The sequence below is a fragment of the Momordica charantia genome (genome assembly GCF_013281855.1).
Source record: "Momordica charantia cultivar OHB3-1 chromosome 8 unlocalized genomic scaffold, Mcharantia_2.0 BLBB01000008.1, whole genome shotgun sequence".
Taxonomy (NCBI): domain Eukaryota; kingdom Viridiplantae; phylum Streptophyta; class Magnoliopsida; order Cucurbitales; family Cucurbitaceae; genus Momordica; species Momordica charantia.
This window is the reverse complement of record NW_028275166.1, coordinates 25,637,913-25,652,632: the sequence shown is the minus strand read 5'-3', so window position 1 is coordinate 25,652,632 and position 14,720 is coordinate 25,637,913. Positions and strand designations below refer to the sequence as shown.

The window sequence follows — 14,720 nt, the reverse complement described above, 5'->3', positions numbered from 1 at the left end:
CAATATCCATGAATTCAAGTATGATAAAATAATGTTTGTATCTATGCTTTGGAATAAATTGGAAATGAGAACAAGAAATAAAAAATTTGTTTTGTTTGTTTATAAAATTTCTATATAATTTGTGAATGTTCCAAAAAAATGGAGAAACAAGAAAAATAATTACTTACAGATTACTTAGATTTTTTAAGAAAGTTACCAAATGGAGCCTCAATGGTACTAAAAAGTGAAACCATGCAAAAAAAAGCACTAAAAAACAAGGAAATAGCATGAACAGTGAAGAAATGCAACAGCAATAAAATTAAATAAGAAAAAAGGACTACCGATATGCAGGGAAAAACAGACAAATTGAAAAATAATCAGGATGGCAAAATATATATATAATAAAAGACAAAATTAGAGACAAATAGAGAGAAAAAATAATGAAGAAACAAATAACGTGAGACTCGTGATGCGAAAATTCTCAAACAAAATGGAATAGATCTACAAATAAATCAAATAAATTTTAATAACAAAAATAAAAAAGATTGTGATGTTTTTTCAGTACAACCAAATGACTTTCAAGTTATACTCATATTACCATTAACAAATTGGAAAATGAATCTAAAATAATTCAAAATAAATAAATTAAAACTAAGACAGTTAAAAGGTATCTTAGGTTGTAAATTTTATTAAATATTCCGGTATCATCATTTAGTAAAATATAAATTTAATCCCTATTAATAATTAACCACCAAAACTAAAATGAAATATTTTCAAAACTTGAAAAAGAGTGTAAGACTTTGAAACTCTAGCAAGTACAAATTTAACTTATTCTATTCATATATCTCTTTAATTTTTTTTAGTACAACATATTGAGATGATAAATTTTAGAGAATGTGGTGTTAGTTTATTACCGGTACTTTTATTGAAATAATGATTTAGTAACTGCAATGTATTCTATAACAATTTAGTCTCTATATTTTCAGACGGATAATTATTTAGTCCCTGAATTTTAGTAGGTAATAACTTAGTCATTGTAGTTTAAGATTTATAACGATTTTGTAAATTTTTATCATTAAAATTTTTATTAAGTTTCTTATATATATGTAGACTGATAAATCAATAAAGAAACAAATGTGTTTATACATCACAAAGATTAAAATCATTTTTTTATAAAAAAAAAAATAAATTATGGTAGGATAAAAAACAACACTTAATTTTGATGTGGTTTTTGGTAGCAGAGACTAAATTTTACAAAGTTTAAACTATAAAGACTAAATTATTACATACTACAATAATTTATGGACTAAATTATTATTAATTTAAGATTAAATTGTTGCTTCAGCGGGAATACAGACCAAATGTGGTTAACCGATGTTTTTTTTTTCAATAATTGAGTTGGAGAAAAATGAGGGGCATGTAATAAAATTATAAAATAATGTTTTCCAAAAATGCCTAGATTCTCCCCCTTCCATTTAGAATTTGATATTGTGGACGAACTTAACTATAAATACCAGGAGCCCTCCTTCAAAGAATTTTCCTTCGAGATTCGGGAATTTGACGAACAGTGTCATCTCCCTCTCAAAATCCTTCCCATCTTTGGCATTGAAACGATTCTGCAGCTGCAATTCAATCGCAGGTTTCTGTTTCTGGCTCCAATTCAAATTCTGAAGAATTGCGGGAAAATACCCAGAAAGAAACCAGTCGATTTGGTTACTACCTCATGTCGCGCAGAGCCCTAGATTCGCGCCAATCCATTGAATCCTGTACTCTCAAGCTCCATAGTTGGCGCCCCTTCCAGCTCCACGCCGCGCCCAAAACCCTAGATTCCGATGTCCATAACTCAGCGCCCACCAATTCCAAACCTTACTACTCATCCACTGGCCTGCACACCAAGCGCCCTTGTCTCTCTGACCGCGCCACTTCTTTTAGCGTCGACGCCATTGATATGTCGCGGCTGAGTTTGATCGACGATGACAAGCCGTCCATCGCGGCTGGGTGTTACACGCGGAGGAGTTTCCGGTTGATGGCTGGGAAGCGGCGGCGGCGCGGATCGAGGTCGGTTTCGGGGCGGAGTAGCGACCGGAGTGGGACGAGACGGTGCTGCTCTGTTGGGGCTTCGGCGGCGCACGGGACCTGCTCCGATTTCCCTGTGGCGGTTGGGACGGATTCGAGTGGGGAGTTGTTCGTGAATGGGGATGCGAACTGGTCGTCGGATGTGAGCGAGGCGAAGAATTCGAGGAGGGAGAGAGAGGAGAAGGATAGTTTTGGTTCGAATGGGGGTTTTGATGCTCAGGGGAACGAGTCTGGGTATGGAAGTGAACCTGGGTATCGTGGAGATGGCGAGTTCGGGTATGGCGATGAGATCGATGAGGAGGATGAGGACGCCAGATTGTTGTTGTGGGGTGAACGACTGGGAGGTTCGTCTTCTTCTTCTTCTTCTTCTTCTCGATTTTAAGAGTTCATATAGATTGTTTTGGTTCAATTTCCTGGTTATTCAAACGCATCTTTGATTTATGTTTGAAAACCTCTGTTTGGCAAACCTTACAGCTGGGGAAGTACAGTCCCTCGAAGAACATGGTTCATGGCACCTTAAGCCTATACTTCGATAAGCCTAACAACAAAGCTCAACAAATGATTTTAAATTATCTGATTTGAACTCCGAGAAATGACTCAAATTTTGGAATGAGAATGTAATCAATTTTTTTCTTTTTGTTTGGATGTTTGCAAAAAAGGAAGAGAAAATAAAAAGTTTACGCTTCTAATCTAAACTTATTAATTAGAAATTAAAATGTAACGAGGTAAAACAAGAAATTTACTTTGAAATTCTATGAAATCTTACCAAATCCGACCATTTTGATGAAGAAAATGTTTTATAATCAGGTAAGATTTCAAATCATTCAAAATCCTGAGATATCAAACAACAAATTCATTTGAAATCACTCATAATTATGAGGTACCAAGCAGACTCTAAATGTGTCTATTTAGCCATAGAATTTTAAAAAGGTCTAATTGTGTCCCATGTGTTACTTTTAACATTGTTGATTATGTAACATTGATTGATTTGGTACAAGATGACGAGCAAACGGGAGAAGGGAGTTGTCTATGGAAGGGACTCGATAAGTTGTTTCAAAAAAGAAAACATATTGCATGTTCCACTTTATTCTGTTAGTTATCTACTTTATTCTACCCACAACATCTTGCCAAATAATCTAAATTTTGTCAGATAGGTAATAGAAATGTCATGTTATCCACATATACTATATAGTCAAAGGTAATAGTCCATTTATTTCGTAGAGCAGAATCTGCATCTGGATTCAGTTGCTCTATGAACTTCTGATCTGACATTTAGCATTCTATGGACTGAAAACTATATTCCTCTTTCTTGCTCCACGGTAGGCCACTTCATGCTTCACCTTTGCATTCGAACTAATGCTTGATTTCTGATGACATCAAAATGTGTTCTTATTCTGGTTCTGTTGGCGGATTTGTTAGAAAGGATCAATCATCATTTCGGTTTGAAATTGATCTTTTCACTCCTTCCTCACAAAGCACTATTACTTTGCAAAGATGGTGTCTGTGATGTGCATGAGGAGGCTTGGTTTAAGATAGCATGACGTCAAATTGTGACCGAAAAATCGGGCTTTGTCCTTTGTTGTTAAGATCAAAGAATCTCAGGAGAAAAAAAAAAAAAAAACTATTTTGTAACCATCTCCACAGTAGAATTAAGGTGTTAGAGATAAGATTACTTCTGAATGTAGTATTTATGTTGCATTCGCAATTGATTTTTAATACCCGTTGCCGTTTGGGACTATCGCAGTTTTTGTTTCATTGTTATTTTTTTACTTCACTTTCAATTTTGACACTCTTCAGGAGCTGCAATACATGTCCAAGACTAGAATCCATTGATTGAACATAGCAAATGCATATGTCCCGTCATTAACTGCCTCTTGGTTGTTGGTAGAACATCTGAGTTAATTTAAGAACTGGCTTCTACTGTTCTACTTAATTTGTTTTAGTTGATTGTCTCTTGTTGTAATCTGCATATCCTGCCCTCCTTCTCCCAAACACACGACCCGTGGCGTTGACCAAATAGAGATTTTGGTTTCGATGGGAGAATTAAACGTTTGATTCTGTAGTTTTGGTATGCACATATAGTTCCCTGTTTGTGGTTCTTAATCTAAGTCACAGATGGTTGCATCCTTGCAGATTCTAGAATGGAAATTGTTGGAGAAAACACGTTTGCAGATCAGAAATCGCACCACAGATGTCGTCGTAAGAAGCACGAATGTAGAATGGTTGATGCACTGAGGTGAAGCAAAAATCGAAACCAGGTGATGAATACTGTGTCTATGAAAGCGCCTGATGCCGATGGTCCTCACCTGCTGGTATGCCTCTCAGACCTGGAATTTTCAACTGCAAAGGCTCTAAAATTGTGAATGTACTTGAATTAAATTGCAGTTTGCAGCATCAAGCTCTTGTGTTCCATATTTTGTTGATCGCTGTATGAACTCGAAAACACTGCCTTCGCGGACGCACGCCGACGGGTGCATTTTCATAAATCGTAAATGAACTTAGTAAAATATGTAATTTTGACTGTTAATTCTATTTTGATCCTTGTGGTTAAATTTAACAAGTCACATGCAATGGTTAAGCTAACAAAATTTTTTTAAAAAATACAACTACTCTTTCAAATTAGAAATTCTACTTAGCAGATCATATGAAAATTGATATTTTCACAAATGTCCAATGCTTTAGATATTTACAAATCTAGACTTTTCAGGTTTGAATTTAGCTTTTCTCAAATGAGTTTCATTAAATAGTATCCTTTTCTTTGCCTATAGAGGATTGAGGGTCATTAATGCAACTATTTACATTTATGATTAAATTATTATATTTGGTTCATTAATGCAAATATTTACATTTATGATTAAATTATTATATTTTAATCAATAACGCAACAAATATAGAAACTAATCCATGCAAATAATTCAGCTAATTATGAAAATATTTGGGGAAGATTTCAACTTTCCATCATTCACTATTTTTGTATTACGAAAATATTTCGGTGGCCGTTCATATCAATGGAAACTCTATTTCACTATTTCCACCGCTCCTTTTTCCGGCGACCCATTAATTTTTTCGGTGGCTTAGTTCACTTTTTTGATGATCCATTAATTTTTTCTAACCACAATTATATAATATATGCATTTTAATTAAGTCTTGATAAACATATATTCGTTTAGTAAGTTATATAATACATACTTTTATATTAGTATGTATTAAAATATTAGGTTGCATATATTCATCGATTTTCTCCTTCTCCAACTATCGAATGCTGCTATTCACGAACCACTACTATTCGATGCAAGTACAACGGTGATCCGATTGCCATACCCGTCGTCGATTGCACACCAAGCAGTGGTCCACACTCTGAACCACCTCAAATTAAATCGAATCGTCACAATAACTATCAAGATTTGATGTTGTCGATGGCAGAGATAGTACCATTTCGAATACAACATGGTTTCGAAATTCAAGGAGATCGCGAATTTTGTAGAGAAAAACAAGGATTCTTCGTTTTCTTTCCACGGAGGAAAGGAGAGAAATATAAATTTATAATATATTTTAGAAAAATCTCATCAATTAATAAAAATTGTATTAATTTATTTAGAAGAAAAATGATTAGGAGTACACATAAGAAAGAAAGGATAAAAAGTGTAAAACAATTAATTAAAAAATTATTGTTTGTAAAAATTATAAAATAATTATTATAGAAGAAATTATTGAAGTGAGTTAAGTGATTATAAAGTTTGAGGGGAGTTCTATATAAATTTCATTCCTACAATTGATTAAATACCATAATAAAAATTTTGATTCCTATTTATGAGTCCAGACACTTACAAATATCATAAATAAATAAAGGGTAAATTGTAAAAACCGTCCTTCAACTATGATAGTTGTTAAAAATTAAACCCCAAACTTTTAAAAATGAAAAAATTTTACCCATAAACCTTTAATAGTTAAAATTAAACCCTTAAAATTTATAAAATGAAAAGATTGATCCCTCAACTTTTAATGGGTAAAAATTGAACTCTCAAGTTAAAAAGAATATTGAATCTATTTTAAAATTCACCTTCAAATTAAACAACCTCCGTCGGGAGGCTTCTCTTCTACCTTAAAAGGAAGATTTTTACAGTGGGAGGTTTAAGAGTTGTAGAGGTCCCATGGCGGTATCTCGCCCTTGCCGCCGTTCAGCTCCAAAGTTTGCCGATTGTAGATTCTCTGCAGCATGCTTGGCCATTGGCGGTGCGCCTCACCAGTCGGAATCAACATTATAAATCGAACAAACATCGATTAGACTATTAGAGTAATTAATTAATTTTCCTTATCAAAATGAGTAAAATAAGGTTGCCCACACCCTGGCGATTGGGGAAGACGACGGAGACATATGGGTTGGAACGAAAATTTCCCAATTTGACCACTCGTTGAAGCAGTTCAATGTGAATTGTTGCTTTTAGCTTCTTATTTGTTTATTTCTCAGACAAAATGTATTAATTTTCCTTCATCTTCTTCCAGATCTTGTTTGCTGGGTTTAATGGAAGGTATTTTGAGAGTGTGCTTTTTAGAATTTGAAATTTATTGGTACCATTGGTAAGTTTAAGGGTTTAATTTTTACCGTTAAAAGTTTAGGGGTCAAATTTTTTCATTTATAATAGCTTAAGGGTTTGATTTTTAACGATAAAAGTTTATGGGTGAAATTGTTACAACTAACTTAGTTCAAAAGGTGGTTTGTGCAATTTGTCCGTAAGTGAATTTAAAAAGTGGTATTTGACTCGAAACGACGTCGTCGCCATTTGGGCGCTTCTTTGTTGCGGAGGAAGCACCGAAACTAGTTTCCAAGACGGGGGGAGATCGGAGATCATGAGAGGAGAAGTTCTAAGCGCGTACAGAGCATTGCTCAGGGCAACCCACAAGTCCTTCGCCGGCGACACTTTGATGCTGACGGAGTCCGCCGCCGAGGTCCGCCGGAAATTCGAAGAGAGCCGCCACGTGACCTCCGAGGCCGAGATTCGCAAACTGCTCGAAGAAGCTCGGGAGGCCTCCCATTTCATCTCCAATATGATCGTTCAGGCCAAGCTCACTTCTCGTGGCGGTTATGGTATTTTGCCCCGTTCTATTTTTCACGTTTTAATTCATTTTCGATAGACCCTACAACTAATCAACACTTGGCTAACGCATCGTGAATTTGAAATGGTAGCCTTGCAGCCCACCTGTTTGATAAAATGCTTCACCCGATTTCTTCCTCTTTTTATTTACTTTAATCAAGTGGGCCAGTAGAAAATACTCTGGAAACTACTGTGGAGTCTTCTGGGGATGTTCTGTTCATAATTTTAGTAGGTTTGGCATTGGAGATTGTGTAATCTGTGTTTTGTCTGATAAGAATGAATAAGTTATAGAGACTTAAATTTCTGTAATGGATAGTGTGTTTTGTCTGATGAGTGGGAGGTTGGAACTATTGACTTTTAAAAGAGGTTATCAATTTCTTTAACCAATTCAAATAATTTGGATGGCATCTTATTAACAAACTCATAAGTTGGGATAGATAAACTCATATCAAACATAGGTTTGATATCTAGACTTTGAATTATGCCATTCTAACTTGTGAATGGAATACCTTTTAAGCTTCTAACTGACATGTAAATGTGTTTGTTCTTCTTTATAAACGAAGTCTATGGAATCCGAATATGATTTATGGGTTTGCTGCAGAAATGAAGCCGAGTAAAGATCATGCTGGTGCAACGCTTGAAGTGCCTTCAGAAGAGCTTCTGCGCAAATCTGGATAAGATGGTGGATTTCTCTGCAATAATTGCTTTAAATTTCAGTTATTTGCTTGACTGATCAGCATTTTGATCATTCCCTTTGAAGAATTTGAAACCTTTTTCTGTTTCCTCTTGTTGGTTGGTTCATTGCATATCTATATTTCTTTGTGGTTGGTCTATGGTTCTTGTTGGGGCTATAGAAAGCCTCAACTTCTTACCCTTTTAGCCAATTGATGAGAAGGGAAAGTTGGACTCAAATTTCAAAATTTAGCTTAAAATTATGTCAGTGAATGAAATTTTTCGAGGAAAACTCTTATAGCTATGAATTTTATCAAGAACACTAAAGACTGTAGTAGTGTTTTCTGTGTTTGTTTTGAAAAATGTACTTTAGAATAATAAACTTATTTTCCTCTGCATCTCATTTTTACATCTAATTTTGATATGAAATATGGGGCTGTATTCAGTGGGAAGGAACACACTTTTATTGTTTAACCCGCAGTTTCTTTTGGAAGTATTTTTAATATATGTTATCTAAATCGATGAATCGAGCATAGTATATCAATCCAAACTAAACGCGACATTATTATTTAAATTATAAGTTGAATCAAACTTTCAAAAATGTATTTAATATATTTTTAAACTTTAATATTAAGAATACTTTAAAAAATATTCTATTCTAACCCATTCCTGAACCATCGGTTCACTTCCAAGTTTGTATCTAATAGATTTTTGTTATTTTAAAAAATTTGTGGATTTATTAAATGAAAAAAATTCAATTTTGTTTAATAGGATTTAACGTTTCAATTTTGTATCTATTAGATTCGACTCATTTTAAAAATTATTTAATAAAACTAGGGATGTATTAGATAATTTTAAAGTTCATCATTTCTATGACCTACCATCCATACTTCAAAAATTAGATTTTAAGTTAAAATATATTGGATAAAATTGCCAATCTAAATTTAGCTCCGCATTAATTGATCATGAGTTCGAATCTCTCGTTCTCACTTATTATAAAGTATATATAGTTTATATATATTTATTTATATATGGGACAAAGTTTAGTTTTCATAAAACCCTAAACCCTCACCATTCTGCCTCTGGACTTATACAAACTCCGCCCGTCTTCCATCTCTCTTCTCGTCGCCGCCGTCGCCGCCGCTCCCAGGCCCGATTTAGTCCAAACCGGTTCGGTCCGCCTCCACTATTCGGTTCTGGGATCGACCCGATTTCCACTCGCATTCAATTTTGTACTTTAGGGTTACCCAATACTCGTATTTGATTTTGGAGGTCGCGGGAGTTCTTCACCAGCAAGCTTCTGAAACTTCCGCTTTCACAATTCTTCTTGCAACCGATGGCTCGTATTGGAAACGTAAGAACACCCCCCACAGTATTTTGCAATTTCTGTTGTCTTGTAGCCACTTTTTTTTTTTTTGGTCGTGGGTGAAGTTTTCAAGCTAGACTGAGTGATCATCTTGGTTTATTTTGTTCTTTTAGTTTAATTTTTCTTGTTGTTGTTTGATTGAGACAGACGAAGAAAAGGTTTGTGAAGCCGATTACAGTGAAGAAACAATCTAATGTAGATCATGTTACTGGGGAGAAAATCCCGAAGAGCTTTGTTTTTTCCAGAGGGAAGCTGCCTGGTCCGCTTAAGCAACTGCAAATGGATTTGAGAAAGTTGATGCTTCCCTACACTGCTCTCAATCTGAAGGTCAACTTTTGTTGTTATTTCTTCTTATTAGTGACTGAAAATTTCTTTAATTAGTTAGAATTTTTTCCAAGTTCAAACAAGGGTTGATTAGGAAATGCTACTACTGTCTTAACTAGTTAAGTTATACGACTCTTTTCATCATACCATTTTGATGGGGAAAGTAGTGCTTTTGTAATGTATTATATCTCTAAAGAGAGGTTTCAGGTGATTCTATCACTCATTACTAATAAGCACGCAGACATTCAATAAATGTGCATTAGACCTTAGTTATACAAATTGAATATGAATGCAAAACCTGTTAGTCACATATTGAACATTTTTACTAAGCATAATAAGTAGACGTATGTAGTAATACATGACAAAAGTTGATAAATTTTTAAAGCAAATTACATCAAATTCATTTTTTGTAGTATAAAATGCATGAACTTATTGACTTTTTAAAATTACTTTATTGTATAATCATGATATATATATTTTTTCAAAAACGAATATTTAATAAATGTGTCCTTGCCGTGTTATATCTATGCTTCTTAGACTAAATCCATGATTGAAACAAAATTTCTTAAACGCTTAGGACAAACTGTCATACTGGAAAGGATAAGTAGATGCTCGGGCATTAATCATATGGTAGGTATTTGATCTACTTTTATTTTCTGTCATTTTTCTTATTTGTATGTATTGCTTTTGCAGGAGAAAAGACGGAATAATCTTAAAGACTATTTGAATGTTGCTGGGCCTATGGGTGTTACACACTTTCTCATACTCTCCAAAACTGAGAGTGCACCATATTTGCGAGTTGCTAGGACTCCTCAGGGGCCAACTCTTACCTTTAAAATACTTGAGTATTCGCTTGCAGTGGACATTGCTCAATCGCAATTGCGCCCAAGATGTCCAAAAGACCTTTTCAAGAATCCGCCTTTGGTAATTGTCTTTCTTGCCCTTGTATGTACACGACACTCTTGGTATTATTAGTCTCAGTACCTTTATGGTAAAATTCCAAATAGTGCTTCATGTTCTCAGTTCTCTAAAGGTAAAGCAGATTTCTCTGTTTGAGGTTCTAGGTTTTACAGTGTGTTGGTTGATGAGATATTCCCTAGGGAAAAGATCGACAATAATGATTAGCTCTTTGTTTTGTGTCGTCTCCTAAGCAATCTCAATGTACTATGTTTCCCAAAACACTAAAGCGAAAGGGAAAATTTTGAAGAAAACATGGGGCAATATTTGATTATTCGTAATTAACTATGTGAATAATCAAGCTATTGTTGTTGCAGATTGTTCTTTCTGGTTTTGGGAGTGGAGATCAGCATCTGAAGCTCACTACTATAATGTTCCAGAACATCTTTCCAGCTATTGATATAAATACAGTGGGTTCTGTCTTTAACTCAATTAAAAGTTCCTAGACTTCCTTTCCCTCTTGACATCAGTTTAATTTCTATGTATTCAGGTTAAACTTTCATCATGCCAGAGAATTGTGTTGCTTAATTATAACAAAGACACCAAGCTCATTGATTTCCGACATTATTCAATTAGATTACAACCTGTTGGTGTAACCCGAAGACTTAGAAAGTTTGTTCAGAATCATCAAGTTCCTGATCTAAGGAGTCTTCAAGACGTGAGCGACTTTGTCACAAAGTAAGCTATGTGCTTGTGTTATTCACTTTTGGAAAATTATTCGACATCTGGTTGGACTGTGGAGAATTATATCATATGGTATTACTTATTGTACACCTCGTTCATAAGGTTTATTGTTTCATTGTTTTTGTGAAGTCAATTTTGTTGTCTCCATTTATTAGTGTTTGCCATTGAATTTGCTAAGATTTTTTTTTGTCATCCACGAGGGTCCAAAGCTTTTGCGTACCTCATCTAATCTCATTGGATAACCATTTGAGCTTACAACATTTTGTTGTCTCGAAACTCATAGACACAAAAGGTTACAAAACAAGTTTAGTGGGTGGTCTCTTTCCCCATGGGTTTGTTGTCTTTGCCTTTAGCATGAAGAAACTCTGGATCATTTATTTCTGCATTGTAAATTCACCGCTACTGTTTGGGAGTCTCTGTCTAACATGTTCGACTTTAAATGGCTTTAAATGTTGTTTGCACAAGTCGATTGATGGTTGGCTCAGTGAAGTGTTGTATGGGTGGCTTTTAAATGGCAAAGCTAAGACGTTATGGGGGTGTGCTATTAGAGCTTTTTTGTGGAATTTAAGGAGAGAACGGAATGGTAGAGTTTTTTTAAAGAATCTCCTCTAGTATAGATATGTTTACAGATGGCGTACAACTTATGACATCTCTTTGTTACCTTAAACACAAGGATTTTTTTTCTTTTGTAATTCCAGCTTATCTTCGATTCTCCATATTGGAAAGCGACAATGCATTAGTTCTTTTGGGAGGGGGTCTTCTCATCCCCGGGCCCATAGGCTGTTTTGTTAATATATTTGTCTCTTATCCAAAAAAAAAAAAAAAAAAAAAAGAAAAAAAAGTCTTTATGTGAGACTCAACTTTGGAAAGGGAAAAGAAAAGATATCCACAGTTTTAACTTCTATTTCTACCTCATGTTTCTTATCTTGGCTGCTCCAATGATTTCTTATAATTCTTCTTGTCTGTTGTTCGATAGGGCTGGCTACGGGTCAGAAAGTGAAGCTGATGACGAAGCAGCACATGTCACTCTGGCCAGTGATCTAGGTAGAATCAATCAAGCTTCTACTAAGAGTGCTGTCAAGCTTCAAGAGATAGGACCTAGGATGACACTTCAGCTTATTAAAGTTGAGGAGGGATTATGTTCTGGTGGGGTTATCTTCAGTGAATATGGTATGTGATTTGGAAAATTTCTTGTTGCTTATAGTGTTCGAGGATCAATCTATTTCACTATGATCAATCTGCACTTCAATCCTTGGTGCACAAACTTTTAGCTCTTGCTGCATCCTTCCCATCTTCATTCTTTTTTTTCTTTCTTGTGGCATTGCTCTGTTTTTGTTCCTCGCTTTGAAGATTACCCTTAAAAAAATCTCCAAGAAGGAAGTATATTTTTAATCCTTTCTGTTTTCATTCTCTAATGTAGGTGGTGAGAGAAAGCAAGATGGTAAGGGTGACCAGAAAAAGGATCAGGAAGACACGAACAGTGGTAGCGAGAATGAGGATGAGGATGATAAAGAAGGCCAGGAAGTCGATGAAGATGATTAGCCATTGGCTTCATTCAGATCTGAATTCGTAATAATCTCGGTTGGCGAAGTAGGAACGAAAGCCCAATTCAGTGAGGGATGAAGCGGATAGCTACACTCTTGGCATCAATGAAGCGGGGCTGAGGAAGGTACCTAACTATCTGCATCTTTTGTTTAAAGGTTAAGAGATGTGCATAAGGAGTTTGGGGTTACGATAACATATCCAGTTTTGCTTGTTCTTTAATCTGTTGAGAGGGAGGGAGGGGAGAGACGTAGTTTTAGCAGAAACTTAGATTGTTTTTTGTTTGATAAGAAAGATTCAGAAATTATGGACGGGGTATTTTCTTCTTACTAATGGTATCTATATGGTCATACTTAGCCGGATGCAAAATTTTCGTCCATCTACTGTATGTATAAATTAATTCCACCTGTACTGTTCTTATGATTTATTTGTCTTTGAGCGATTATATTTGAAATTTAACTGAAAAATAGAATCATAATTGAGTAATTTGCAACATTCCTGCCACTATTTGGCTATCAGTTTCATAATATTATTTTATTTTTAATATATTTTAGGGTGATCTTTATTTGTTTTAATCTTTGGATAGATGTTCGAAAAATGTAGATAGGGGGATCGAACTTTAAAAAAAGTAATAATAGATGTCTTATCTATATAGCTATTCTCGGATAAACCAAAGTCAAACAAGAACTATGGATTCTTCTTTGATGATTGAACTCTTTTGCTATATGGTTATATTGTAAATGTTGTTCAATTCCCTTTAAAGTATTGAGAGAGGTTTCATGAGTCTGACCTTTGGATTTTGGAGGTGGGGAGATTAACAAAATCTCTTTCCGTTTTTGATTTCTCTCTTCGATTAAAGTTCGAATTTTTGTTCGTTTGTTATTGTGGATTAAGGATAAATTTGACCTATCTTGAGAAACTATTCTCTTTAAACTGATGTTTTGGAGTGAATTTCTTTTAAAAAGGCCACATATTTTCATTGAATTTCGGTTAGACGACAATATTTGAACTTAGTCACTATAATTTTGAAAGTTCAAAATTTGATTCATGGTTTGTTCTTAGTTTTAATTTAGTTCATGAGTTGATTTTTGGATGATTATTTGTAACGTTTTAACTATACCATAGGAATCAAAATAAAACATTTAGAACCCTAAGGACCAATCTAAGATTAATCCTAAATTATGAGGTTCGAATCGAAACTAAACTTGATATTTATAATTTAACCATTTTATTTTCAACATATTTGAATTATGTTTATAACCAGGAGCACATTGTATATGTTAGCACAAACCCGTACGAAACGAAAGAAAAAAAAAATATATTTACATAATTGGTTAATAAGAAAAAATAATAATGGAAGGATTTATTAGAAAAATAGAAATGTGAGTCCTCAATAGAAAAGTGGGAGAAACGTGAGCCATAAACAAATGCCACGTGGATCAAGTTTGGTCAACTTTGCTTCATAACGAATTTTCTGCGCCTTTCCAGTCCGGGTCCCACTCCCTACATTTTTTATATTGATTTTTTTTTTACAAATTTTATTACCTAATCTTTTTTTATATATAATAATTGCAATAAACAAGAATAATTAAAAGTAAAAAGATTTTGCTTTCACAATAATAATAGTAAAACGACGGAAAGGAAGAAGTTACTCACGCCTTAACTATTTGAAATATATTTAGTTTCTTAAAATTGCCTTTTAACCCTACTAATTAAGATACAGTTAGATGAATAAGACCGGAATATTGAATTTTCACTAGGTTTTTAATTAATTAATTAAATAAATGTGATACATGACATTCTTAAAGATATTTGAACAATAAATTAGACAGAAAAAAATTGTGGTGAATAGATAATAGTGAAAAAAACGTAAATTCAATACCTAATAAATTCAGTGAGACAAAAATTAATATTCTAGTTTGAATATGTATTAGAGTATGTTTACATTTAGGTAATGTATTTTGCTTAGAGCCAAACATGAACCTAATTTAACGATACTTGTATTTTTTTTTAAGTCGAATATTCAA

General features: G+C 34.2%; 3 protein-coding genes across 3 annotated transcripts; all 3 read left to right on the top strand.

The window, feature by feature from the left end:
• Nucleotides 1-1,471: 1,471 nt before the first annotated feature.
• LOC111022393 (LYR motif protein) lies at nt 1,472-4,582 on the top strand. Its single transcript, XM_022299561.2, has 2 exons — nt 1,472-2,399; nt 4,189-4,582. Exons 1-2 carry the CDS (start codon nt 1,703-1,705, stop codon nt 4,293-4,295), a joined length of 804 nt encoding a protein of 267 aa, XP_022155253.1. The 5' UTR covers nt 1,472-1,702; the 3' UTR covers nt 4,296-4,582.
• Nucleotides 4,583-6,826: 2,244 nt separating this feature from the next.
• On the top strand, nt 6,827-7,975 carry LOC111022436 (complex 1 family protein / LVR family protein). Its single transcript, XM_022299612.2, has 2 exons — nt 6,827-7,141; nt 7,750-7,975. Exons 1-2 carry the CDS (start codon nt 6,904-6,906, stop codon nt 7,824-7,826), a joined length of 315 nt encoding a protein of 104 aa, XP_022155304.1. The 5' UTR covers nt 6,827-6,903; the 3' UTR covers nt 7,827-7,975.
• Nucleotides 7,976-8,877: 902 nt separating this feature from the next.
• On the top strand, nt 8,878-13,116 carry PPAN (PETER PAN-like protein). Its single transcript, XM_022299575.2, has 7 exons — nt 8,878-9,174; nt 9,334-9,513; nt 10,204-10,434; nt 10,785-10,877; nt 10,958-11,145; nt 12,128-12,321; nt 12,572-13,116. The coding sequence occupies exons 1-7, from the start codon at nt 9,157-9,159 to the stop codon at nt 12,691-12,693; spliced, it is 1,026 nt and encodes a 341-aa protein (XP_022155267.1). The 5' UTR covers nt 8,878-9,156; the 3' UTR covers nt 12,694-13,116.
• The last annotated feature ends 1,604 nt before the right edge of the window (nt 13,117-14,720 follow it).